At 49.4% G+C, this 27,252-nt stretch overlaps 1 protein-coding gene across 5 annotated transcripts in view; it reads left to right on the plus strand.

Moving 5' to 3' along the window:
- Nucleotides 1-27,252, plus strand: part of ANKLE2 (ankyrin repeat and LEM domain containing 2) — a 36,660-nt gene that overhangs the window by 2,773 nt on the left and 6,635 nt on the right. For 4 of the 5 annotated variants that reach the window (XR_004059749.1, XM_030939811.1, XM_030939810.1 and 1 more), the window contains exons 2-10: nt 3,425-3,883; nt 8,126-8,332; nt 10,696-10,895; nt 11,098-11,286; nt 17,011-17,133; nt 19,654-19,720; nt 24,334-24,506; nt 25,950-26,056; nt 26,908-27,098. Coding sequence is in view for 4 of the 5 variants with exons in the window: in XM_030939811.1 (XP_030795671.1) it covers nt 3,425-3,883; nt 8,126-8,332; nt 10,696-10,895; nt 11,098-11,286; nt 17,011-17,133; nt 19,654-19,720; nt 24,334-24,506; nt 25,950-26,056; nt 26,908-27,098 (1,716 nt within the window). In the remaining variant the exon portion in view is untranslated. The remainder of the gene's footprint in view (nt 1-3,424; nt 3,884-8,125; nt 8,333-10,695; nt 10,896-11,097; nt 11,287-17,010; nt 17,134-19,653; nt 19,721-24,333; nt 24,507-25,949; nt 26,057-26,907; nt 27,099-27,252) is intronic. The other variant, XM_030939812.1, reaches the window with a different exon arrangement.

Genomic DNA, 27,252 nt, shown 5'->3' on the forward strand with positions numbered 1-27,252 from the left:
GTGAGGCAGTCTCTACTAAAAATACAAAAAATTAGCTGGGCGTGGTGGCAGGTGCCTGTAGTCGCAGCTACTTGGAAGGCTGAGGCAGGAGAATTGCTTGAACCCAGGAGGTGGACGTTGCAGTGAGCAGAGATCATGCCATTGCACTCCAGCCTGGGTGATGGAGCAAGACTCTACCTCAAAAAAAAAAAAAAAAAAAAAAATTGTTAATGTAACATTACCCAGTCTTCAGACCTAGCTGTTTCTCACATCTTTACCCATCGATAGGTCAGAGACCATGTGATCATACGGATACTTCCAATTTCAATGCAACGTCTGTGGGTTTATTCTTTTTTTTTTTTTTTTAAGATGGAGTCTCACTCTGTTGTCCAGGCCAAGGCTCACTGCAACCTCTGCCTGCCCAGTTCAAGCGATTCTCCTGCTTGGCCTTCTGAGTAGCTGGGATGACAGGTGCACGCTACCACACCTAGCTAATTTTTGTATTTTTAGTAGAGACGGGGTTTCACCATGTTGGCCAGGCTGGTCTCAAACTCCTGACCTCAAATGATCCACCCACCTTGGCCTCCCAAAGTGCTGGGATTACCGGCATGAGCCACCATGCCCGGGCCCCTGGGTTTATTCTAATGCAAGAGTCAGCAAACTGTGATCCAAACTGGCCCCCATCTCTTTTCCTAAGTATAGTAAAGTTTTATTGGAATACAACCATACTCTTTATGTATATCTGTGGCTATTCTTTTTTTTTTTTTAGAGACAGGGTCTTGCTCTGTTGCCCAGGTTGGAGTGCAGTGTCACAAACAGGGCTCACTGCATCCTCAAACTCTTGGGCTTAATTTATCCTCCTGCCTCAGTCCCCCAAGTAGTTGGAAGCACAGCTGCACATCACTACACTCAGCTAATTTTTAAAGTTTTTGTAGAGAGGGTCTCGCCGCGTTGCCCGGGCTGGTCTTGAATGCCTGGACTCAAGTGATCTTCCCGCCTCGGCCTCCCCAAGCGCTGGGATGACAGGTGTGAGCTGTCACGCCCTGCCTGTGGCTGTTCTTGAGCACTTACACGGCCTTTGGCTCAGAGTCTGAGATGGTTACTCTCTTGCCCTTTACAGGAATCATTTGATGAAACCCTGTTCTCACTCCCACTTTCCTTTCTGTCATTGAGAGTCCTGGCTCTCATCAGCCACCATGTGTTCAAATTATTTGCTTTGCCCTAGAGTCCACAGAAAATAGCTGTAGGTGTGCTAACTTACAGCATTGTGAAAACACCTACTGCTTAGAGGCTGTTCACACTGTAATGGCCACAGTTCTTTTTGTCTTTCTCCTTAGAGCACTTTAGTCACTCACTGTTTTCCAAAGTTACATGGGTTAGCTTCCCGTGTGTTACTCACTTGTAAACCAGTTAGGTTCGTTTCTTCTGGCTGGTATTCCATTTGAGTGTCCCTCATCTTTTTGTTTATTTACTTATTTGTTTCTTTCTTTTTTTTTTTTTTTTTTTGAGACGGAGTCTTGCTCTGTCGCCCAGGCTGGGGTGCAGTGGGGTGATCTCTGCTCACTGCAACCTCTGCCTCCTGGATTCCAGCGATTCTCCTGCCTCAGGCTCCCAAGTAGCTGGGATTACAGGCGCCTCCCACCGCGCCTGGCTAATTTTTGTATTTTTTTTAGTAGAGACAGGGTTTCACCATCTTGGCCAGGCTAGTCTCGAACTGCTGACCTCGTGATCCACCCATCTCGGTCTCCCAAAGTGCTGCGATTACAGGTGTGAGCCACCTTGCCCGGCTTTACTTATTTCTTGGGTATGTCAATCACGAACATGTTTTTAAAAGTCAGAACCCTATAGAAACTTAAATTTAGAAATATTACTCCCCCCCATCCTTTTATTTGTCGTTGAGACAGGGTCTGATCCTGTCGCCCAGGCTGGAGTGCAGGGGTGCCATCTTGGCTCACGGTGGCCCCCACCTCCCAGGCTCAAGGGATCCTCCTGCCTCAGCCCCCTGAGTAGCTGGGGCCGTAGTCATGCACCACTATGCTTGGGTAATTTTTTTTTGAGATGAGGTCTCGCTCTTGTCCCCTATGCTGGAGTACAGTGGTGCGATCTTGGCTCACTGCAACCTCTACCTCCCGAGTTCAAGTAATTCTCTTACCTCAGCCTCCCAAGTAGCTGGGATTACAGGCATGTGCCACCATGCCCGGCTAATTTTTGTTTTTAGTAGAGACAGGGTTTCACTATGTTGGCCAGGCTGGTCTTGAATTCCTGAGGTGATCGGCCCGCCTTGGCCTCCCAAAATGCTGGGATTACAGGCATGAGCCCCCGTGCCTGGACTTTTTTTTTTTTTTTTTTTTTTTTTAAGAATATAATGGGCTGGGCACGGTGGCTCATGCCTGTAATCCCAGCACTTTGGGAGGCCGAGGCAGGCGGATCACCTGAGGTTGGGAGTTCGAGACCAGCCTGACCAACATGGAGAAACCCTGTCTCTGCTAAAAATACAAAATTAACTGGGCATGGTGGCACATGCCTGTAATCCTAGCTACTCAGGAGGCTGAGGCAGGAGAATCGCTTGAACCCAGGAGGTGGAGGTTGCAGTGAGCCGAGATTGCGCCATTGCACTCTAGCCTGCCTGGAGACATAGTGAGACTCTGTCTCAAAAAAAAAAAAAAAAAAAGGCTCACACCTGTAGTCTCAACACTTTGGGAGGCCAAGGCAGGCAGATCACCTGAGGTCAGGAGTGCAAGACCAACCTGGCCAACATGGTGAAACCCCATCTCTACTAAAAATACAAAAATTAGCTCGGCGTGATGCCGGGAGCCTGTAATCCCAGCTATTTGGGAGGCTGGGGCAGGAGAATTGCTTGAACCCAAGAGGCGGAAGTTGCAGTGAGCTGAGATCGTGCCACTGCACTCCAGGCTGGGTGACAGAGCAAGACTCTGCCTCCAAAAAAAAAAAAAAAAAAAAAAATGGTGGCATTATAGTAAGGAGAGAGTTTGTATGAAAAGTGGAATCCTGCTGCCTGGGAAAAAATAAAGACTTTTTTTTTTTTTTTGGTCTGGAGTCTCGCTCTTGTCTAAGCTGGAGTGCAATCTCGGCTCACTGCAGCCTCCGCCTCCTGGGTTCATGCCATTCTCCTGCCTCAACCTCCCAAGTAGCTGGGATTACAGGTGTCTGCCACTGCACCCGGCTAATTTTTTGTATTTTTAGTAGAAATGGGGTTCCACCATGTTGGCCAGGCTGGTTTCGAACTCCTGACCTCAGGTGATCCGCCCACCTCGGCCTCCCAAAGTGCTGGGATTATAGGCATGAGCCACTGTGCCCAGCCAAGAAAAAAGTTTTTAATGAAATAAGCTGATGCCATTATGTAATGAACCCTGGTACCTGCCACCCAGCTTCAGCAGGTGTTAGTGTTTTGTGACTCTATTTGATTTTTTTGTCTTGGGCCTAGGTGAGATGACAATGGATGCTGTGTTGGCTCGATTGAAACTTCTGAATCCAGATGACCTTAGAGAAGAAATCGTCAAAGCTGGATTGAAATGTGGACCCATTACGTCAACGACAAGGTTCATTTTTGAGAAAAAATTGGCTCAGGCTTTACTGGAGCAAGGAGGAAGGCTGCCTTCTTTCGACCACCATGAGGCAGGTGCCACAGCTCTCAGCCAAGACACACAAAGGATTTTGAAGTCAACTGAAGGGAACCCAATTGATCAGGCTGGTTTTTCAGAAGACAGAGATTTTGGTTACAGTGTGGGCCTGAATCCTCCAGAAGAGGAAGCTGTGACATCTAAGACCTGCTCGGTGCCCCCCAGTGCCGTCGACACCTACAGAACTGGAGTGACTGCGTCTAAGGAACCGCCCTTGTACTATGGGGTGTGCCCAGTATATGAGGACGTCCCGGCGAGAAATGGTAATGGGGACGTGTGTAGGATTTCCTCACACAGATAACATATATGCAGAGGGCGGGATGACATTTGAAAAAGGAAAAGTACAGATAAAAAAAGAAAACATCCAGTCACCACCATCTCATCACCCCAGTTAACCATTGTTAATATTCTTATGTAGAACTTTCCTGAAATATTTGTGAGTCTGCGTGAGAACTGTTAAAATTGGTTAGGTAAATTGGATTCTATGAGATATGCTGGACTGAGATATTAATATTAGCTGGCTGCTGCTGTTGGTTAGGAGCTTCGTTGATTAGTCGCCTCCCCCCTTTTTAAAATGCATTGTAACCTGCACACCTTTTATGTTAATGAATGCAAATGGCCAATGAATGCATAAATTTTCAGCATCAAAGTTTTGTAATTTTATTTTATTATTTGTTTAGTTATTTATTGTTTGAGACAGAGTCTTACTCTGTTGCCCAGGCTGGAGTGCAGTGGCGCAATCTCGGCTCACTGCAACCTCCGCCCTCTGAGTTCAAGTGATTCTCCTGCCTCAGCCTCCTGAGTAACTGGAATTACAGGCACCTGCCACCGCGCCTGGCTAATTTTTTGTGTTTTTAGTAGGGATGGGGTTTCACCATCTTGGCCAGGCTGGTCTTGAACTCCTGACTTCGTGATCCACCTGCCTCGTCCTCCCAAAGTGCTGAGATTACAGGCGTGAGCCTCTGCCCCCGGCCATTTTATTGTTTTAATTTATTCATCTGAGACAGGGTCTTACTCCACCCCCTAGGCTGCATTGCAGTGGTGCAGTGACAGCTCGCTGCAGCCTCAACCTTTCTAGCTCAGGTGATCCTCCTACCTCAGCCACTTGAGTAGCTGGGACCCAGGCATGAGCCACCACACCCAGCTATTTTTGTATATTTTTTGAGACAGAGTCTCGCGCTGTTGCCTGGGCTGGAGTGCAATAGCACGATCACAGCTAACTGTAACCTCTGCATCCCGGGTTCAAGTGATTCTCCTCCCTCAGCCTCCTGAGTGGCTGGGAACTACAGGCACCTGCCATCACACCCAGCTAATTTTTGTATTTTTGGTAGAGACAGGGTTTCACCATTTTGGCCAAGCTGGTCTCAAACCCCTGACCTCGGGATCCGCCCGCCTCAGCCTCTCAAAGTTCTGGGATTACAGGTGTGAGCCATCATGCCCGGCCGATTTTTGTATTTTTTATAGAGAGAGGTTTTTGCCATGTTGCCCAGGCTGCTCTCGAATTGCCCTCAAGCGATCCACCCACCTTGGTCTCCCAGCGTGCTGAGGTTACAGGCACACACCAGCACGCCAGCTAATTGGGTTTTTTTTGATGTTTGTTTGTTTGGTTTTTTTTTTTTGAGACTGGGTTCTGTCTCTCACCCAGGTTGGGGTGTAGTGATGTGATCTCAACAACTCACTGCAATGTCTGCCTACCAGGCTCAAGCACTCCTCCCACCTCAGCCTCCTGAGTAGCTTGGGATTGCTGACATCACGGGCATGTGCCAGTGTGCAGTCAGTTTTTTTGTATTTTTGGTAGAGATGAGATTTCCCCACTTTGCCCAGGCTGGTCTCCAACTCCTGGGCTCAAGTGATCCACCAGGCTTGGCCTCCTGAAGTGCTGGGATTACAGGCGTGAGCCACCTCGCCTGGCCACACCTAGGTAATTAAAATTTTTTTTTTAAGAGAGTGGGTCTCGCTTTATTGCCCAGGCTGGTCTTGAACTCCTGGCTTCAAGCAATCCTCCCACCTTAGCCTCCCAAAGTGCTGAGATTACAGGTGTGAGCCACTGTGCCCAGCCCAAGAATTGTAATTTTAAACAAGGTTTAGCATTGGAAGAAAAAAAAAAAGAGAACTCAATATTGACTGGAATGCCAGAAATTGCACACTGTCATTAGTATTGTTACTGTGATATCATTTGTGGTGATGCCTGTGAGTAGATAATTGGTTAAACACCGTGAATAGAATGGAAGATTATTCTTCCATAAGATCTTTTTAGGCCGGGCGCGGTGGCTCAAGCCTGTAATCCCAGCACTTTGGGAGGCCGAGACGGGCGGATCACGAGGTCAGGAGATCAAGACCATCCTGGCTAACAAAACCCCGTCTCTACTAAAAATACAAAAAACTAGCCGGGCGACCTGGCGGGCGCCTGTAGTCCCAGCTACTCGGGAGGCTGAGGCAGGAGAATGGCGTGAACCCGGGAGGCGGAGCTTGCAGTGAGCTGAGATCTGGCCACTGCACTCCAGCCTGGGCGACAGAGTGAGACTCCGTCTCAAAAAAAAAAAAAAAAAAAAAAAAAAGATCTTTTTAAAGAATACTTAGTGGCCAGGCCAGTGGCTCACACCTGTAATCCCAGCACTTTGGGAGGCCGAGGCAGTCAGATTACAAGGTCAGGGGTTCGAGACCAGCGTGACTAACATGGCGAAACCCCGTCTCTACTAAAAATACAAAAAATTAGCCTGGCGTGGTGGCGGCGCCTGTAGTCCCAGCTTCTCGGGAGGCTGAGGTTTCAATGAGCTGAGATTGTCCCACTGCATTCCAGTCTGGGCGACAGAGCTAGATTCCGTCTCAAAAAAAAAGAATAGTAACACTGGGAAATGGTCATAGTGCAGGTTTTATTTTTGTCATTTATTATTTATTTATTTGTTTACTTATTTTTTGGCACAGAGTCTTGGTCTGTCACCAGGCTGGAGTGCAGTGGTGCAATCTTGGCTCACTCCAGCCTCTGCCTTTTGGGTTCTAGTGATTTTCCTGCCTCAGACTCCCAAGTTGCTGGGACTACAGGTGTGTGCCACCATGCCCGGCTAATTCTTGTATTTTTAAAATAGAGACGGGGTTTTACCATGTTGGCCAGGATGGTCTGTATCTGTTGACCTCGTGATTCACTTGCCTCGGCCTCCCAAAGTTCTGGGATTACAGGTGTGAGCCACCGTGTCCGGCCTTATTTTTTTTTTTTTTTTTGAGACGGAGTCTCGCTCTGTCACCCAGGCTGGAGTGCAGTGGCCGGATCTCAGCTCACTGCAAGCTCCGCCTCCCGGGTTTACGCCATTCTCCTGCCTCAGCCTCCCGAGTAGCTGGGACTACAGGCGCCCGCCACCTCGCCCAGCTAGTTTTTTGTATTTTTTAGTAGAGACGGGGTTTCACCGTGTTAGCCAGGATGATCTCGATCTCTTGACCTCGTGATCCGCCCGTCTCGGCCTCCCAAATTGCTGGGATTACAGGCTTGAGCCACCGCGCCCGGCCTCGGCCTTATTTTTAATCTTTATTATTGTAAAGGTAGTCCCAGCACTTTGGGAGGCTGAGGTGGGCGGATCACCTGAGGTTGGGAGTTCAACACCAGCCTGACCAACATGGAGAAACCCCGTCTCTACTAAAAATACAAAGTTAGCCGGGCGTGGTGGCGGGTGCATTGTAATCCCAGCTACTTGGGAGGCTGAGGCAGGAGAATCGCTTGAACCCGGGAGGCGGAGGTTGCAGAGAGCCAAGATCGCACCACTGCATTTGAGCTTGGGCAACAGAGCGAGACTCCGTCTCCAAAAAAAATATAAGAAAAAGCTGGGCGCGGTGGCTCAAGCCTGTAATCCCGGCACTTTGGGAGGCCGAGACGGGCGGATCACGAGGTCAGGAGATCAAGACCATCCTGGCTAACACGGTGAAACCCCGTCTCTACTAAAAATACAAAAAACTACCCGGGCGAGGTGGCAGGCGCCAGCTACTCGGGAGGCTGAGGCGGGAGAATGGCGTAAAACCTGGGAGGCAGAGCTTGCAGTGAGCTGAGATCCGGCCACTGCACTCCAGCCCGGGCAACAGAACAAGACTCCGTCTCAAAAAAAAATAAAATAAAATAAGAAAAAAAGTAAATAGGCGTTTCCTGTTCAAAATTGTGTTTAATTACTCTTTTGTTCTTGGCTGACATCATTATAGTTTTTTTTAATTTGCCTTTTAATCATTTTTATTTAGATCTTTATATGAAATTTAGTTTTTAGGATAGAATCTTGCCATATAGAATTACATATATGAACATAATATGTATCATGTTACTCCCATGCATATACGCACACAATTGAGCTTGTTAACTGTGTTATTTTGGCTAGCTAAGGCCCTTTTTCTTGAAGATTAAAGATCTGAACTAAGCTGGGCGACTGGGTAGCAGACGTGGAAGCTGATGATGAAGCCCAGGGTGTGACCAGGTAACAGCTGCTCCAGTCACTCATCTCTGATTTTCGTTTTTTACTTTTCCTACCCAGATAGGATCCATGTTTATGAAAATAAAAAGGAAGCATTGCAAGCTGTCAAGATGATCAAAGGGTCCCGATTTAAAGCTTTTTCTACCAGAGAAGATGCTGAGAAATTTGCTAGAGGAATTTGTGATTATTTCCCTTCTCCAAGCAGAACGTCCTTACCACTTTCTCCTGTGAAAACAGCGCCGCTCTTTAGCAATGACGGGTTGAAAGGTAAATCATGCGGCAGTTCACATCTTGATGTTCCTTCCTGTCCCATAGATCCCACCCTGTTTTGTGCCTTCCTTCCTCATATGTGGTAACTTGTTTTCTCCATGGGGGTAGAGTCAATGGCGTCTCAGTGGACCCAGAAGCCACGCTAGCTCTGATGCTGACATGGCAGTAATCAGCATCTTGACTGGAGAAGCTGAAAAGAACGCTGTGGCTGCCTCCATCTGTCCCCACGTCTCTCCCTGCTGCCTGTTGGATTTTTTCTTCTCTTTTTGTAAAGAGACAGGGTCTTGTTCTTTATGCCAGCCTGGAGTACGGTATGGTGCTATCATGGCCCACTGCAGCCTCAAACTCCTGGGCTCGAGCAATCCACCTGCTTTACCCTCCCAAATAGGGAGAGAAGTAGGCGTGCGGCGGCACCACACCCAGCTAATTTAAACTTTTTTTTTTTTTTTTTTGAGACGGAGTCTCGCTCTGTTGCCGAGGCTGGCGTGCAGTGGCGCCATCTCGGCTCACTGCAACCTCTGCCTCCTGGGTTCAAGTGATTCTCCTGCCTCAGCCTCCCGAGTAGCTGGGATTACAGGTGCCCACCACCGTGCCTGGCTAATGTTTGTATTTTTAGTCACCACGTTGGCCAGGCTGGAATTTAAATTTTTTTATGGAGATGGGGTCTTGCCATGTTGCCGAGGCTGGTCAAATTGCTGGCATCAAGTGATCCTCCCGTCTGAGCCTCCCAAAGTGCTGGGCTGACAGAGGTGAGCCACTGTGTCTTTTTGGATCCTGAGAGCAGTCTCCTTCCCCACCTGAAGCTATACCTACTTCTAGGACTAGGGCATCTGCAGAAGTCGGGCTCATCTGTAGGAGCTGTCCAGCCCGAAGTCTGCCTCCTATCCACCTTCTAGCTCAGAACCAGGGTTTTGTGTGAAGAGGCTCTTCACAGGCAGTGTGGGGTAGAGCCTCTGCCTTTACCTTTCGTCTGGCCTCAGCTCCTGCTCCCTCTCCCAGCTCACAGTTGTCTGGGCTTCCCTGGCGGGTTGGTACTCCAGAGGAATGGCGCCCTCTCCCTCCAGTCATCCGCCTGTCCTCAGTCAGCCTTATACAGGTGCTTCCTGGATGGAAACCAGAGTGGCTTCTAACAGGTACAGATTTCCTTCTTTGCAATTTATGAGAATTCCTTAGAAGGAAATCACTTTAAGACAAAAATCATGCCGGGCACGGTGGCTCATGCCTGTAATTCCAGCACTTTGGGAGGCTGAGGTGGGTGGATCACTTGAGGTCAGGAGTTGGAGACCAGCGTAGCCTACATGGTGAAACCCTGCTTCTACCAAAAATGTAAAAAATTGGCCAATCTGTACCTGTTAGAAGCCACTCTGGTTAGAAGCCACTCACACCTGTAATTCCAGCATTTGGGGAGGCTGAGGTGGGTGGATAATCTCGGGTCAGGAGTTTTAGACTAGCCTGGCCAACGTGGTGAAACTCTGTCTCTACTAAAAATACAAAAATTAGCTGGCCGTGGTGGCAGGTGCCTGTAATCCCAGCTACTTGGGCCGCTGAGGCAGGAGAATTGCTTGAAACCGGAAGGCGGAGGTTGCCGTGAGCCACGATCACACCACTGTGCTCCAGCCTGGGCGACAGAGCAAAACTCCGTCCCCACAAAACGTCAGCAGGGCGCCGTGGCTTCTTAACCCTGTGGTCCTTCGCAGCCACACTGCACGCCGAAGGTCTTGTGTGATTGCTGGGACTGTTCCCTTGCCCACAGCTGCCGTTGTTCCTCCTCCACCTACTGACCAAGCTTTCCAAGTTTACTGGCCGGGTGTGGTGACTCACGCTTGTAATTCCAACATTTTTGGGGGCTGAGGCAGAAGGAACCCTTCAAGCCAGGAGTTGGAGACCAGCCTGGGCAACATAGTGAGACCCCATCTTTAAAAATACATTTATATATACGGATATAAGCCAGGCGTGGTGGCACACAACTGTAGTCCCAGCTACTTGGGGGGCTGAGATCACTTGAGCCCAGGAGGTCGAGGCTGCAATGAGCTGTGATCGTGCCACTGCACTCCAGCCTGAGTGACAGAGCCAGACCCCGTCTCTGAAAAAACACAAAGTTCACCAAACTTTGCCGCATTCACAGAGCCTTTCCCAGCAAGCTTGCGGCAGGGTCTGGCTGCTTTCGCCCACTTGCTCTGCTGACAGGCGCGCTGGCTGCCGTTCCATGCTGGGCTGGTGGCCGCAGGCCCATCTCGTCATTTCTCACCTGTGCCTCCCAGTTGGCCCAGAAGCCTGTGTGGAAAGCTCCTCCTCATCCCTCATCATAGGGTGCATGAGTGACTTGGTGAAACTAATCTTTCTTAAATTCTGTCTCTTAGTGACAGATGGTTTGTGCTTGTCTGAATCAGAAACAGTCAACAAAGAGCGAGCGAACAGCTATAAAAATCCCCGCACGCAGGACCTCACCGCCAAGCTTCGGAAAGCTGTGGAGAAGGGAGAGGAAGACACCTTTTCTGACCTTATCTGGAGCAACCCCCGGTATCTGATTGGCTCAGGGGACAACCCAACTATTGTGCAGGTAGGTGTGCAGCCTCGCTGGTTCCGTCGGGTAGGTGCGGTTCCATCGGGTAGGTGCACGGCCTGGCCGGTTGTATCAGGTAGGTGCACGGCCTCGCCGGTTCCATCGGGTAGGTGTGCGGCCTGGCTGGTTTCCATCGCAGCACTCGCGACAGGCGTGTCCGCACGTCACAGGAAGCTCAGAGCATGCGGTTCTCTTTCAGGAAGGGTGCAGGTATAACGTGATGCATGTTGCTGCCAAAGAGAACCAGGCTTCCATCTGCCAGCTGACTCTGGACGTCCTGGAGAACCCCGACTTCATGAGGCTGATGTACCCCGATGACGATGAGGCCATGCTGCAGAAGCGCATCCGCTACGTGGTTGACCTGTATCTGAACACCCCCGACAAGATGGTGCGTGCCCACCCTCCACTTACGCTTTCTTTAATTGTTTAAAATTTTTTCCCCAGAAGAATGCTTTATTGACAAGTTACTCATTGGTATAATAACTTTGGGGAAAAGACACATCAGTTACACCCCTGCAACCTGCCTTCTACCACATCCCACTGGACAAAGGGCACCGAGTGTGGGGTTCCCTGGCCCCTGCATCTTTGTCGTGTGTGCAGTGCTGTCCCCAAGGGTGTCTGAACTGTCTGGGGACATGGTTGTCAGAGGACATTTGCTCTGCTGAACAGGACACTTTGAGCTGAGCAGCCCTTCTCCTCCTGGGAGTGGCAGAGCTGGGCACACCACAGGCAGGCCCTCAGTGTCCTGCCAAGAGCCACTGAGGCACAGAGCTGCCCCTGCAGACCACACCGCCTGACATGCAGGACTGTGTGAGAAAGAGACTGCTGGGGTGTGACTGCTTAGAAATAGGAACGATCTTCCTCGCTCTTGAGAAAAGGCGACAGCAGTCCTGGCCGATGCCCACGCCCCACCCTCCACCTGACCTGTGGGATCGTTTCATCCCAAGTGCAGCAAGCAGGCGAGTTGGAGTCACTGATAAGTGCCCCGCCGGGCTAGGCCCATGCAAGGCAGTACTGTGAAGCGGGCACAGCTGTTCTAAAGGGTGCTAAAGACAGGCTTTTCCTTCTCTTGGCCCCTCCCACCCCCGGGAGCCCAAGAGTCCTTCAGGGCAGAGTAGGGAGCCAGGGGAGCTGCTCTGCTTGAGAAGAGAAGCAAGTTTTATACACTGGGATGGAGCGTATTAGTCAAATCGACACCCCAACTGGAACAGGCGGTCACGCAGGCCAGGTGTAAAATCCCACACAGTGCTCACAGCTGTTAAGCAACCCTCATTTATATATTTATCATAAACAAAGCATAAGGCAATGTGAGGCTTGAATTTCAGCTTGAGTCTGAACAAACAATATTCTCTCATTAGGAGGCTTAAGCTGCTTTGCCTAATTTCAATTTTTGAAAAGTTCATTGCTTAAAAAAAATAACGAATTTGCTTTTTGTTAAAGCTAGATTAGTGCGGCCAGGCGTGGTGGCTCAAGCCTGTAATCCCAGCACTTTGGGAGGCCAAGACGGGCGGATCATGAGGTCAGGAGATCGAGACCATCCTGGCTAACATGGTGAAACCCCGTCTCTACTAAAAAAAATACAAAAAACTAGCCGGGCGAGGTGGCGGGCGCCTGTAGTCCCAGCTACTCGGGAGGCTGAGGCAGGAGAATGGCGTGAACCCGGGAGGCGGAGGTTGCAGTGAGCTGAGATCCGGCCACTGCACTCCAGCCTGGGCGACAGAGCGAGACTCCATCTCAAAAAAAAAAAAAAAAAAGCTAGATTAGTGCAACAATTCAGCAGTTGTTGATAATCAGTTTACTTTCTGGGGGGGTCTCAGAAAATGGACAGTTTTCTTGTTCAACATTTCAAGATAAGAAACTTGTGGAACAGTTTCTTATCTGTTTCTGGGGGCTTTCTGGTGATTGCACTCCCTCTGCGAGTTAGGGAAGGAGGAGGTCAGAAACGCCACTTACGCGTGCGGCTCTTCAATCCTTCAACATTCTGACGGGCTAACCTGATTTTCTTTTTTCTTTTTTCTTGAGATGGAGTCTTGCTCTGTCTCCCAGGCTGGAGTGCAGTGGCGCAATCTCGGCTCACTGCAAGCTCCTCCTCCCGGGTTCAACTGATTCTTCTGCCTCAGCCTCCTGAGTAGTTGGGACTACAGGCGCCACCACCATGCCTGGCAAATTTGTTTTGTATTTTTAGTAGAGATGGGGTTTCACCATGTTAGCCAGGATGGTCTCGATCTCCTGACCTCATGATCCGCCCGCCTCGGGCTCCCAAAGTGCTGGGATTACAGGCATGAGCCACTGCGCCCGGCCACTAACATGATTCTTAAAGGGAGCCTGGGCTTTGGCTCAGTGTTTCAAATTCTCCGCCCTGTCCACTTCCTGTACCCTTAGGAAGGACAGCACAGTTATCTGTTTCAACTACAAACTTGAATGTAAAACTGTGTACACGACTGTTTAAATTCATGTGAATGGCCTCCCAGCACTTAGGGAGGCTGAGGTGGGCAGATCGCTTGAGCCCAGGAGTTTGAGAACAGCCTGGGCAACATGGCAAAACCCTGTTTTTTAAAAGACAAATTAGCCAGGGGTGGTGGCACATGCCTGTAGCCCCAGCTACTCAGGAGGCTGAGGTGAGAGGATCACCTGAGCCCAGGACGCAGAGGCTGCAATGAGCCGAGATGGCACTACTGTACTGCAGTCTGGATGACAGAGCAAGACCCTGTCCCCACCACCGAAAGAGGCATGGTTTTCAGTGGTTGAACAATGCATAAGTAAGAATTCTTAAAGAATTGATGTATTTTTGTAAGGGAAAGCCCAGTGACAGCTTAGAGCCAGGAATTATAAACTCTTAGTAAAACCCAGGAGTTTGGAACATTGTGTTGTGGTGGGTAGAAGAGAGTGTCAAAGAAGGATATTGTGGGGAGGCATAATTTTGTTAATTGGATAACACAGTGAATATGATATATTGAGCTGCAAAAAAAAAATTTTTTTTTTGAGACGGCATCTTGCTCTGTGCCCCAGGCTGGAGTGCAGTGGCACAATCTCAGCTCACTGCAGCGTCTGCCTCCCAGGCTCAAGCGATGCTCCTGTCTCAGCCTCCTGAGTAGTGGGACTACTGGCACGCAGTACCACAGCCGGCTGATTTTCGTACTTTTTGTAGAGACAGGGTTTCACCATATTTGCCCAGCTGGTCTTGAGCTCCTGACCTCAAGTGATCCGTCCGCGTTGGCCTCCCAAAGTGTTGGGATTACAGGCGTAAGCCACTGCGCCGGGCTGAGCTGCAAAATTGAAAAGCAAGAATAATTTTTAAATCAACAAGAGAGAAAAGGGGGAGTGTTGACATTTTGTCAAGCCAGCAAAATTATAGAAAGGGGTGAAAGTGAAAACAGTGGTTACCAAAAAAGCAATAGTGTACATGAACTAGGAAAGGGGGAGTAACATCACAGTACGTCAGTTATGCCGAGTGTGAGCAAACTGAGTAAGGAAATGAGGTTTGACTAGGACAGTCAGCAAGCGAGGGTTTGTAGCGATAATACAGCACTCTGTGCCCTGCAGAAAATACATGTTCTCACGTCTGTAATCACAGCACTTTGGGAGGCCGAGGTGGGTGGATCACCTGAGGTCAAGAGTTTGAGACGAGCCTGGCCAACATGGCAGAACCCTGTCTCTATTAAAAATACTAAAATTGGGGCTGGGCACGGTGGCTCACACCTGTAATCCCAGCACTTTGGAAGGCCGAGACGGGCGGATCACGAGGTCAGGGGATCGAGACCATCCTGGCTAACACAGTGAAACCCCGTCTCTACTAAAAATACAAAAAATTAGCCGGGTGTGGTGGCGGGCGCCTGTAGTCCCAGCTACACGGTTAGGCTGAGGCAGGAGAATGGCATGAACCTGGGAGGCGGAGCTTGCAGTGAGCCAAGATCGTGCCACCACACTCCAGCCTGGGTAACAGAGCTAGACTCCGTCTCAAAATAAAAAAAAAAAAAATACTAAAATTATCCTCACCTGTAATCCCAGCTACTAGGGAGGCTGAGGCAGGAGAATCACTTGAACCAGGGAGGTGAAGGTTGCAATGAGCCGAGATTGTGCCCCTGCACTCCAACCTGGGCGACAAAGTAAGATTTCTTTATCTCCAAAAAAAAAAAAAAAAAAAAGGGCCTGAGGGTTGGAGAACACAGAGCAATCATTGCACTCGAGGAGGGGCCAGCAAACTGCAGCCCAGGAGCCAGCTCCGCCACCATCTGTGTGTGTAAATAAGGCTTTATTGGAACACAGCCATACTCATTTGTGGATTTGTCTGTGGCTGCTTTCCTGCTACATGAGTGGAGTTGGGTAGCTGTGGCAGAGACAGGATGGCCTCAAAAGTCTATAATGCTTACTGTCTGGTCCTTGTCCAAGAAAGCTTACCAGCCCCTGGACAGAAGGATGGGGTGCAGGCAGCGTGGTGGTATATTCAAACATCCAGACCTTTTTGGGGTCGTGTGGGAGAGTCGTAAGGGTTATCACCTCTAGTGGGTGATGGCGGGAGGGAGCTGGAGAAGGACATTTGCGGGTGACCTAGGCTGTGTTGCCAAGGAGTGGAGGCGGGGGTGTCAGTGCAGGCCGCAGGGTCCATGATGAGTTTTTGTTCCCTGTGCAGAAGCTTAGGGGTGGCTGCCATGGCATACGATGCCACCGGACACTTTACAGCCAGAATCTTGGTCATCAGAGGTGACGTGAGGAGGTGTTTCTGGCTGTGCTAAGTGTAAATGAATTCTGTTTTCTACACGGTGCAGTGGAGCTGCCTGTGGGATGTCCAAGTGAGGTGCCTGGGAGGGAATTGGCCCTTCAGGTCTTGGGCTCAGGGGCACTGTTGACCATGAGGCCTGCTGGTCTATAGGCCACAGCTGAAGGTGACATTGAGACTGCCCAGAGCATCAGGAAGAATCAGAGGTGCAGCCGTGGAAGCTCCAGGCAGATGGCGTGGAGACCTGCGACCCCATGGGGGAGGGAGGGCATCATGCAGTGTCATGGACAGAGACCTGGGTTCCCAGTCAGGGCATGATGCAGCATCGTCAGCAGTGAAGAGAATTTTGTTTACTGTAGTGTCACATGCCACAGAGACTTTCCTTTGAGTACAGGCCAAATTCGTGGGCTTTGCTTTATTCTGACTGTGGCCCTCATCTGCGTATTTCATTTCTGGGCATGTTTTGCATGACATTGTACTGGGCCCTATACTGGTTAAAGCTACTGTTCACTGTTTATGGAGAATTGAAGCTCCTCCAGGGCCTGGGCACCCAGGTCAGTGTGCTGAGCTCAAGCCTTGGCATGAAGTGGGTATGTGCTAGAATGCCAGTTATTTTTCCGTTATAAAAGTAGCGTCTTATATGGCCTTTTTGTTTGTGAGTCTTTTTTTAAAAAAAGTAGAAGCCGGGCGGGGTGACTCACGCCTGTAATCCCAGCACTTTGGGAGGCCAAGGCAGGTGGATCACCTGAGGTCATGAGTTTGAGATCAGTCTGACCAACATGGTGAAACCCTGTCTCTACTAAAAATAAAAAAATAAAAAAAATTGATGTGGTGGCGGTTGCCTGTAGTCCCAGCTACTGGGGAGCCTGAGGCAGGAGAATCGCTTAAACCCGGGAGGCAGAGATTGCAGTGAGCCGAGATCACGCCACTGCACTCCAGCCTGGGCAACAGAGTGAGACTCTGTCTCAAAAAATAAAATAAGGCCGGGTGCGGTGGCTCAAGCCTGTAATCCCAGCACTTTGGGAGGCCAAGACGGGTGGATCACGAGGTCAGGAGATCGAGACCATCCTGGCTAACACGGTGAAACCCCGTCTCTACTAAAAAATACAAAAAACTAGCCGGGCGAGGTGGCGGGCGCCTGTAGTCCCAGCTACTCGGGAGGCTGAGGCAGGAGAATGGCGTGAACCAGGGAGGCGGAGCTTGCAGTGAGCTGAGATCCAGCCACTGCACTCCAGCCTGGGTGGCAGAGCGAGACTCCATCTCAAAAAAAAAATAAATAAATAAAATAAAATAAAATAAAATAAAATAAATAAATGTATAAATATCTATTTTCATCTTAGAGCAACCTTATGAGACACGTGTGAATAATTGTGCTTCCTCTGCACCTTTTTTCAGGGCTATGACACACCGTTGCATTTTGCTTGTAAGTTTGGAAATGCAGATGTAGTCAACGTGCTTTCGTCACACCATTTGATTGTAAAAAACCCAAGGAATAAATATGATAAAACACCTGAAGATGTAAGTACTTATTAAAATGCAGTTACTATCTGGAGTTAGAAATGAAAATACATAAATTGACAGTCTATTATCACAGGCACAGGGAAGCCACAAGGAGCTCTGTATGAGTGTGTTTGCCTTATGGGACATGTTAGAACCCTGGCTGTTGGGTAAGATGCACTTTGTGAACATGATGTATCTGTAGAACCAGGAGGGAAGGAACTGACCCGCTGTGCTAATTTTATTTTCCTAAAACTGGCAGTCAGTTGCTTTGAACAGCTCACAGTCTTTTATCAAGTTCCCTTTCTGAACGCGTCAGTTGACCAGAGTCAGAGAGAACAGAGGTAATGATGGTGGTGGTGATGGTGATAGTGATGATGGTGATTATGAGAATGATGGTGGGGATGGTGATTATGGTGGTGGTGATGGTGGTGATGGTGATGACGGTGCTAGTGAGAATGATGGTGATGGTGGTGGTGATGGGGATGGCAGTGAGGATGTGATGGTGATGATTATGGTGGTGATGGTGCTGGTGAGAATGATGGTGGTGGTGATGGTCATGGTGATATGATGGTGGTATTGAGAATGATGGTGGTGATGGTGAAGATGGTAATGGTGGTGATGATGGTAGTGGTGAGGATTGTGGTAATGGTGATGGTGAGGATGATGGTGGTGATGGTAGTGAGGATGATGATGGTTTTGATGATGATGATGATGATTATGGTGTGATGGTGATTATGGTGATGGTGGTAGTGAGAATGGTGGTGGTGATGGTGATGCTGATGATGGTGCTGAAGGTGGTGATGGTGGTAGTGGTGAGGATTGTGGGAATAGTGACAGTGAGGATGATGATGGTGGTGATGAGGTGATGGTGATGGTTGTGATGAGGATGATGATGGTGGTGAGGATGGTGATGAAGATAGTGATAGTGATGATGTGGTGGTGAGGATGTTGGTGAGGATGAAGATCGCAAGTGATGATGGTGGTGTTGGCAGTGGTGGTGGTGGTGGTGATGGTGACGGTGGTGAGGATGACGATGCTGAAAGCAGCTAAATTGTATTCAGCTCAGTGTGCACCAGGCGCTGTGCTAAGCTTCTCACACATACGTACTCATCTGACCCAGAAAAGCCTCGTCAGTCAGGGCTCATCACGACCCTGAGCAGCTGAGCAAAGTGTACCTTACAGAGGGCAGAAGTATGTTCTGTGCCCGCAAAGTGCAAGATGTATCTGGACCTTCTGAGAACTGAAAGATGAGTTTGAGCTGTCCACGGTCTAGCAGCCCTTTAGAAATAAAAGCTGTAAGAATCTTCTGGTGGCAGTGGCCTCTCCCATACCCCCTCTATAACTGCTGTTATTGCATAAGCAGTACATCCACTTGCCATAGAAAATTTAAAATACTGCTTGACCAAAAAGAATAAAATTCACCAGAAAATTCTACAACTGAGAAATTGCCATTATTTTGCATATATATGATTCAATTTGTGTGAGTGTGTGTGTGTGTGTGTGTGAATATCTGTACTTATTCAGCATAAGAATGGCATTTGGTAACTAAAAACTCCTGGCATTTTATTTTACTTTTTTATTTTTATTTTTTTATTTATTTTTTGAGACGGAGTCTCACTCTGTCGCCCAGGCTGGAGTGCAGTAGCACAATCTCGGTTCACTGCAAGCTCTGCCTCCCAGGTTCACACATCCTGCCTCAGCCTCCCGAGTAGCTGGGACTACAGGCGCCTGCCAACACGCCTGACTAATTTTTTGTATTTTTAGTAGAGACGGGGTTTCACCATGTTGACCAGGATGGTCTTGATCTCCTGACCTCGTGATCCGTCCGCCTCTGCCTCCCAAAGTGCTGGGATTACAGGCGTGAGGCCCCACGCCTGGCCTAACTCCTGGCATTTTAAAAAGCATTTGACTTTTTAAAGCTTACAATCAGGTACAGACTCAAAAATGTGGTTGTTTTCCTAGTTTTAGTCAGTTTCTCTCACAGGCTGGCTCCTTTCCTTCCTTTTATTTGAAGGTTGTTGGTTTTTCTGTAGTTTCTAGCACAAGTTTGTATTTTGCTGCAGTTCTCCAAGGCTGAGAAATTTGATTTCTGTAGTGGCAAAAATAGAACATTCATGTTCCGTGTTAGTTAGGAGCTCCACCTTGACCCAGCCTCACAACAAAAAGCTTATGTATGACGAGGCTTCTTGTGAGTGAAACTCAGACACCCGAGAAAGTTAGAAACATGTTCAGGTGCTCCTGCTTTTACTTGACGGTGTGCTTGTATGTTTTCCTCTCCTTGCAGACAGTTAGAAAATGTAGAATAGCACGAAGAAAAAGTAAATTTACCCATAATCCCAGAGGGTGTTCTCTTAGCTGTCCCCTTAGACTTTTAGAAAGACCACACTCTTCACACATTTTTTGAGTGTGAGCTTTATTAAATCTTTAGCACTAAGATACTATTCTACTTTACTGACTTTAAAACTCACTTTTCTAAAATTGTAATGATAAGGAAATATTGCAATCAAATAAGATTTAGACACACTTTTTATTCAATAGGTGATTTGTGAAAGAAGCAAAAATAAATCTGTGGAACTGAAGGAGCGGATCAGAGAGTATTTAAAGGGTAAGATGGGGAGTTGGTGCCTGGATCATGGGGTCCGTGGTGGGAAGGGCCTTGGAGTGTTGGGGGAACAGAGCAGAGCTTTGCTTTTCTGAGCTCCCTGCGCGTGTGCCAGCTCCCCTCGGAAGCCTCTTCTCGGGATCATCCTTTCTTCTGAGCTCTCCCAGCTCACTTGCCCCCTCTTTTCCTATTATCCCTTCTCTGAAGTCTTGTATCTGTTCTTTGAGCTTTCTGTGAGAGAACTTTCTGTGAGAGAACTTTCTGTGAGAGAACTTTCTGTGAGAGAACTTTTTTGAGGTTGTGTGTCACTGCCTGTTGCCCGTGGCCTCACCCCTGGATCCATAGGTCTCTCCCACAGCAGCTTCATTGTGATGGCTTCTCTTCAGGTAGAGCCTGCAGTTGACAAAGAACAGCTCAGGAAGAGGCAGGGCCCAGAGCTCCTTGGATGGGTGGCTGGCCTCGCTTTTGTGTGTCTCTGCCTGTGTTGGGGTGGGGGTCGTCCCTGGGGTCGCCCCATCACACTCTGCCTGTGTTGGGGTGGGGGTCGTCCCTGGGGTCGCCCCGTCACCCTCTGCCTGCGTTCGGGTGGGGGTTGTCCCTGGGGTTGCCCTGTCACTCCTTTGATTGCGAAGCCGCGGCTTTCCTCCTCCTGCACCTCCTGGTGCACATCCAGCACGGCTCCTGCCTTGGCTCTGGGATGTTCCCTCCCCACTCGCCTCTGGGAGAGAGGCTTTACTTTCTGGACCGCCCTCCTGTAGTCAGCAGCTTCCAGTTGTTGGCCCTTGTGCCTCACAGTTTGTAGGTACCAGGCGTGTGAAAATGGCTGGTTTCAGAGATGGCTTTTCCCTGCCATCTTCCTCTATTTTCGTGAATTTTGGAAGATGACACATCTAGAAGCACCTCTTCTTTGCTGTCTTAGCTCGAAGTCTGGAGCTTCTGCTTGCTGGTGAGATTGAAGCAGACGCTGAGGTCCTTTTGCCCTCCTGCCTGCTTTTCTCTGTCTCGGATTCCATTCCTATCTAAAACTCTGTCTCCATTTAAAGCAGGGTCCGCAAATGACTGCTTTTAAAAATAAAATTTTATTGGTGGCTGGGCGCGGTGGCTCAAGCCTGTAATCCCAGCACTTTGGGAGACCGAGGCGGGCGGATCATAAGGTCAGGAGATCGAGACCATCCTGGCTAACACGGTGAAACCCCGTTTCTACTAAAAAGTACAAAAAACTAGCTGGGCGAGGTGGCGGGCACCTGTAGTCCCAGCTACTCGGGAGGCTGAGGCAGGAGAATGGCGTGAACCCGGGAGGCGGAGCTTGCAGTGAGCTGAGATCCAGCCACTGCACTCCAGCCTGGGCGACAGAGCGAGACTCCGTCTCAAAAAAAAAAAAAAAAAAAAAAAAAATTTTTATTGGCACAAAGCTATGACCACTGTTTGTACACTGTCCAGGTTCTTTCCCAGCACACAGTGACTTGTGGCTTACTGAGCCTCATTATTTACTGTCTGACCTTGTATGGAAGTTTACCCATCCCACTCTAAGGTATCAAGAGCCTCTGCTTGTCCCCTGATCTCTTCCCATCCTAAGTACAATTTGTTAATTATACTTCTTCAGTGTGTGTATCTGTGCACAGGAGATGAATCCTGCATGCTGCTAGCGGTGAGAGTTCCTCCTCAGGGCCATTGAGGCCTCGCTCCAGAGGCCCAGCTGGAACCTTTGGAGGCCCTTGGAACACACGGCTGTGTTGCCAGAACATCCTGAAGAACTGAGAGTCTGCTCTGGATTTTCAGACCACACTGTCAGAAATGCTTTGCAACCCTGACATTAGGCATTGCTTCACGATGGTATTGAGGAAGCACTTCTGTCCGAGAGGTCCTTGCCTATGTGTGACAGTAAAACACTGTTGCCTCTAAGATCTGCCCCAGCAGCTGTTTGCTGAGGAGAAGGCAGCACTGTGAGATCCATGTTCCTGTGGGTTGAGCTCCACAGCACCTCCAGAGTGCCTGTACCTCCTTCCTGGTCCTTCTCAGAATCGTGAGAAGCCCAGGCATGGTCAGCATCTGTGGTCACGCTGGGGCCTCGGTCACTAGCCTCACATGCCACAGAGCCTGCTGCAGGGCTGGCTGCGTCCTGCATCCCACCCTTCCCGCCACTCAGAGAGACCCACGCTTGTGTGAAGATGAGGAGGGGCTCTAAAGTGTTATGGGGGACAAATAGGATCAGAAAGCCAGGCACAAAACCATCCAGAGACCGTGAGTTCCATCTGTAGATAGAAATTGTTAAAAGGGACTCAAATCAATATGCCAAAAAAGTAAATATTAGTATTTTATGAGTAAATTATAGGTAAATTCTACCGTATACTTACCATGCACCGTATACTGTATATACTGTGTTTTCTTTTCATGTACCACTAAAAGGGGGAAAAAACTGCCATTACCTGTAAAATGCCAGCGTACATCTGATGCATCCAAATATAAGATATTAAAATGTAAGATAGAGTATTTGAGTTACCCTGATTTTCGGTATGGAAAATTAGTACTCTTGAGTGGAAATTCTTCAGTACCTTCAGTACTCTTGAATAGAAATTACCGTATTTTTTCTTAACTTCCATTTTAGGTTCGGGGTACACATGCAGGTTTGTTATAGCGGTAAGCTTGCACGTCACCGGGGTGTAGGGGGCGGATTATTTCACCAGGTGATCAGTGTAGGTTCGATCCTATCCCTCCTCCTCCCTCCCTCCACCCTCAAGCAGGCCCTGCTGACTGTTCCTTCTTTGCGTCCATGTGTGCTCAGCGTTTGGCTTCCTCTCATAAGCGAGAACTGTGTTTGGTTTTGTTGCCTGTATCAGTTCCCTTAGGGTCACGGCTCCAGCTCCATCCATGTGGCTGCAGAGGACATGATCTTGTTCTTAATATCCCATGGTCGATATGTACCACATTTTCTTTATCCAGTCGACCATTGATGGGCATACAGCACTTTTACAATTAGAAAAAAGTTAAAAGCATAAAAACTATGATAAGCGCCGGGCGCAGTGGCTCATGCCTGTAATCCCAGCACTTTGAGAGGCTGAGGCGGGTGGATCACGAGGTCAGGAGATCGAGACCATCCTGGCTAACACGGTGAAACCCCGTCTCTACTAAAAATACAAAAAAATTACCCGGGCGAGGTGGCGGGAGCCTGTAGTCCCAGCTGCTCGGGAGGCTGAGGCAGGAGAATGGCGTGAACCAGCGAGGCGGAGCTTGCAGTGAGCCGAGATCATGCCACTGCACCCCAGCCTGGGTGACAAAGCGAGACTCCATCTCCCAAAAAAAAAAAAAAAAAAAAAAAAACTATAATAAGCCTTTAACATAAGAAATTCCTAGGCGTTCCTTAGCAGCGTGACTGACTGTAAAGGAAGCCTCTTGAGTCTGGGTCTCCAGGGGCTGTGTTTGAAAGCAGGACGAGGTGGTGTGTGGCCTCCATGCAACCTACAGAACCTCATGACACTATCCTGTGTGACTTTACTGCACTGTCCCATGGGACCTGAGGACACTACTTTTCCTTGTGCTTTCCATACTTCACATCCAAGTGCCATGTGATGCCAGATCTGTTGAGAGATGCGTATTCAGTGATGCAAACTGTAAACTAGAACAGAGGCAGGACTGAGAGGCGAGGAGGCCGGGCACGGCGGCCCACACCTGTAATCCCAGAACTTTTGGAGGTGGAGGTGGGATGATTTCTTGCATCCAGGCATTCGAGACCAGCCTGGGCAACAGAGCAAGACCCCATCTCTACAAAAAGTAAAGAATTAGCCAGGTGTGGTGGCGCCTGCGGTCCCAGCCACTCGAGTCTGAGGTGGGAGGATCACTTGAGCCTGGGAGTTGGAGGCTGCATGAGCCATGACCGCACCACAGTACTCCTGCCCAGGTGACAGAGTGAGACTGTCTGAAACTAAGAGGGGAAAAAAGAGAAGGAATAAAATAAAACTTTTTTTTGTTTCTTGAAACAGATTCTCACTCTGTCGCTCAGGCTGGCGTGCAGTGGCATGATCTCGGCTCACTGCAACTTCCACCTCCTGAGTTCAAGTGATTCTCCTGTCTCAGCCTCCTGAGTAGCTGGGATTACAGGCGTGTGTCACCACACCCAGCTAATTTTTGTATTTTTAGTAGAGATGGGGTTTCATCATGTTGGCCAGGCTGGTCTTGAACTCCTGACCTCGAGTGATCCGTGCACCTCAGCCTCCCAAAGTGGTGGGATTACAGGTGTGAACCACCGCACCTGGCTGGAATGAAATACAACTTATTTTTAAAATGTATTAAATGCCTACTGTGTGCTAATCTTATTCACTCAGGTCTGACCCCTCGGTCCTTTAACTACCAGGGGCTTCCTTTTCCTTTCTTTCTTGTAGCAGTGGAGGAAAGTGAGGCTGGTTAAGTGAAGTGAGCTCTGAGACCTCGTGTGACTTTGTTTCCATTGCATCCATTTGCATTAAGTGAAGGGAGCTCTGGCGCAAACCAGCCTCTGCCCTGTCCGTTGGATCCATTTGCAGAGGCCTTGGCAAGGGCTTGTGTGATCCCCATGCTGATCACCCAGACCTGACCTGCGGAGGGGGCGGAAGCCTGCAGCCAGTGCTTGTCTCTTCCCTCAGGTCACTACTACGTGCCTCTCCTGAGAGCAGAAGACACTTCTTCTCCAGTCATTGGGGAGCTGTGGTCCCCAGACCAGACGGCTGAGGCCTCTCACGTCAGCCGCTATGGAGGCAGCCCCAGAGACCCGGTGCTGACCCTGAGGGCCTTCACGGGGCCCCTGAGTCCGGCCAAGGTGAGCTGCTGTAGAAGCTTCTGGAAGTGGTGCCTGGCTGTCCCTATACTGCAGTTCTGAGTGTTCCAGCCTGTTGCCTTGTGCGTAGTCTCAGGGGCCATGTCCTGTGGAGCCCCAGGGTTGTCCTCATCTCAAACCATCCACCAGTGAGTTGGTGATGAGAACATTTGCCAGAGAAATGTGTGTTCTTGGCTCTGTGGCTTGCTCACCAGGGCTGATGTGCTGGGAGCCACACGTCTCGACAAAGCAGACCTTCCCTGGGCCAGCCGCGTCCTGTGCGCGCGTCACCCTGTTCTTTCTGTGTCGACAGCCCATCTCAGGGCACCTTGATGGTGTAGCGAGGCTGCCCATTGTGACTAGGAAAGCTCCATCTGCACGTCCACCTGACCACGTTTCCCCACGGCTGCAGCCCCCACTGGCTTCCTCTCAGACGGAATGCAGGCCAGTCCCTTTCAGAACCCTGGAAGCCTCAGCCCCTGGGTTCTACTCATCCCCGATGTTCAGAGAAATCCTTGATGATGGTGTTGGTGGGCCAAAAGTTGTACACGTTTTTTTATTTATAATTGACAATTCTTTCTGCTATTGAAATATTTCACATACTGACTTGTACATATAATCCTGTGCTGAAAACTTTCTAAATAAGTTATGATGAAAATGGCTCCAGGCCGGGCGCGGTGGCTCACACCTATAATCCCAGCACTTTGGGAGGCTGAGGTGGGCACATCACGAGGTCAGGAGATGGAGACCATCCTGGCTAACACGGTGAAACCCCATTTCTACTAAAAATACAAAACATTAGCCGGGCGTGGTGGCGGCGCCTGTAGTCCCAGCTACTCGGAGGCTGAGGCATGAGAATGGCATGAACCTGGGAGGCAGAGCTTGCAGTGAGCCAAGATCATGCCACTGCCCTCCAGCCTGGGCGACAGAGCGAGACTCTGTCTCAAAAGAAAAAAAAAGAAAATGGCTCCAAAATTAGGTGGTATCAGGTAGGATTAGGTCAGATCCATAAAGCATAAAGCCCTAGGAAGAATGACTAAGAAAGATCAACGCTGGTTTCTTCTCCTGCGATGGGAGCAGTGTTAGATGTATGTTGGTGTGGCAGCTCCAAGCCGTCTAGCCGTCTTCTCACGGTGAGGCCTCATGCTCGGGCCCTCCTGGTTCTGAACCTCACAGCCCAGACTGGGCTGCAAGAAAGGAGATCGCCTCCCCTCCCCCAGGTCAGAGTGCAGCCATGCGGCCACTCAGCCATGCCACAGGTGGGCGTGTGGCCCAGGGATCTGCTAGTGAAGGGGAGAGGAGGAGGGGCGTCAGGAGACAGGCAGCTGCTGCGATTTCCCCAGCTGAGGGGCACGGTGCCTGGCACGGCTCAAATGGTTCTTCAGGTTTCCGCGGCTGAGGGGCGTGGTGCCTGGCACGGCTCAATACATTTTTTTTTCTTCATAGGCAGAAGATTTTCGCAAACTCTGGAAAACTCCACCTCGAGAGAAAGCAGGCTTCCTTCACCACGTCAAGAAGTCGGACCCGGAAAGAGGCTTTGAGAGAGTGGGAAGGTACTGAAAGGCTGGGCCGCGGCACCGTGGGGCACGCAGTTGGTCATGTTTTCATTAATGCCAGAAAATCAAATCACAGCTTCTAAGTACCAATTCCCAGGAAGCCTTTACTGGGAGACTTGGTTCTTTTCATGAAGGTCTAATTCCTTGTGGATGTTGGACACGCTGCAGTTTTTGTTGCAGAATTCTAGCTTAAGCCAGTTCCATCCCACACCTGGGGGATGTCTGCAGTGCCTTCTTTCCTTTTCTATTTGGAATTCTTTATTGATTCTGGGACATGTTTCTAAGGAGCCTTAATATTTTATAGAAGGTACCGCATAATGGTATGGATTCCTTGGGGAAAAGAAGTCCAGAGCCACAAAGCTAAATTATGTTGTAATCAAATAAAGCTTTGTGGTATTGTTTAGAATATTTTTGCAAAATACGTGCCCGTTGTCAGGCGTACAAGTGGAACCCAGAAAGGACCTCTAGGCTTTTGTGTGCCTGGCCATGACTAGAACCATGGGCAAGTTCACAGGGCTGTTCCATGATCATGAACATGTCTGTCTGTGGGAGTTGAACTGCGTGACCTGGGTTGCTGGCGTGAGGGTCTGTCGGGCTGAGGCCTCCTTCCTTCTCGCGGCTGGTTCACAGCTCATGAGAGCTATGCCAGGTCCTGCTTACTCTGTGAGGAGGAGTGCAGTTTCAGAAAATGCAAAGTGTGATTTTAGCCGCCAATTAAGGATAAAGTAAAATTATAGCCATGATTGCAGACATTGCTCTGGTACTTGAAGCTTTAGTGGCTTTTTCTGTGTAGTTCTGAGTATTTTTTCTGGTGTCGTAACTGGTTAATTGTGTTTTATTTCTTACAGAGAGCTAGCTCATGAGCTGGGGTATCCCTGGGTTGAATACTGGGAATTTCTGGGCTGTTTTGTTGATCTGTCTTCCCAGGAAGGCCTGCAAAGACTAGAAGAATATCTCACACAGCAGGAAATAGGCAAAAAGGCTCAACAAGAAACAGGAGAAAGGGAAGCCTCCTGCCGAGATAAAGCCACCATGTCTGGTAAGCACCTGCAGGCGCGGCTGTGGCAGCTGGGATGTGTCCCCCTGTGGCTGGGGTCTAAGCACGTGCAGGCGCGGCCGTGGGAGCTGGGACGGGCCCCACGTGGTCGGGGTCTAAACATGTGCAGGCATGGCCATGGCAGCTGGGACGGGCC

The sequence above is a fragment of the Rhinopithecus roxellana genome, chromosome 10 (assembly GCF_007565055.1).
Source record: "Rhinopithecus roxellana isolate Shanxi Qingling chromosome 10, ASM756505v1, whole genome shotgun sequence".
Taxonomy (NCBI): domain Eukaryota; kingdom Metazoa; phylum Chordata; class Mammalia; order Primates; family Cercopithecidae; genus Rhinopithecus; species Rhinopithecus roxellana.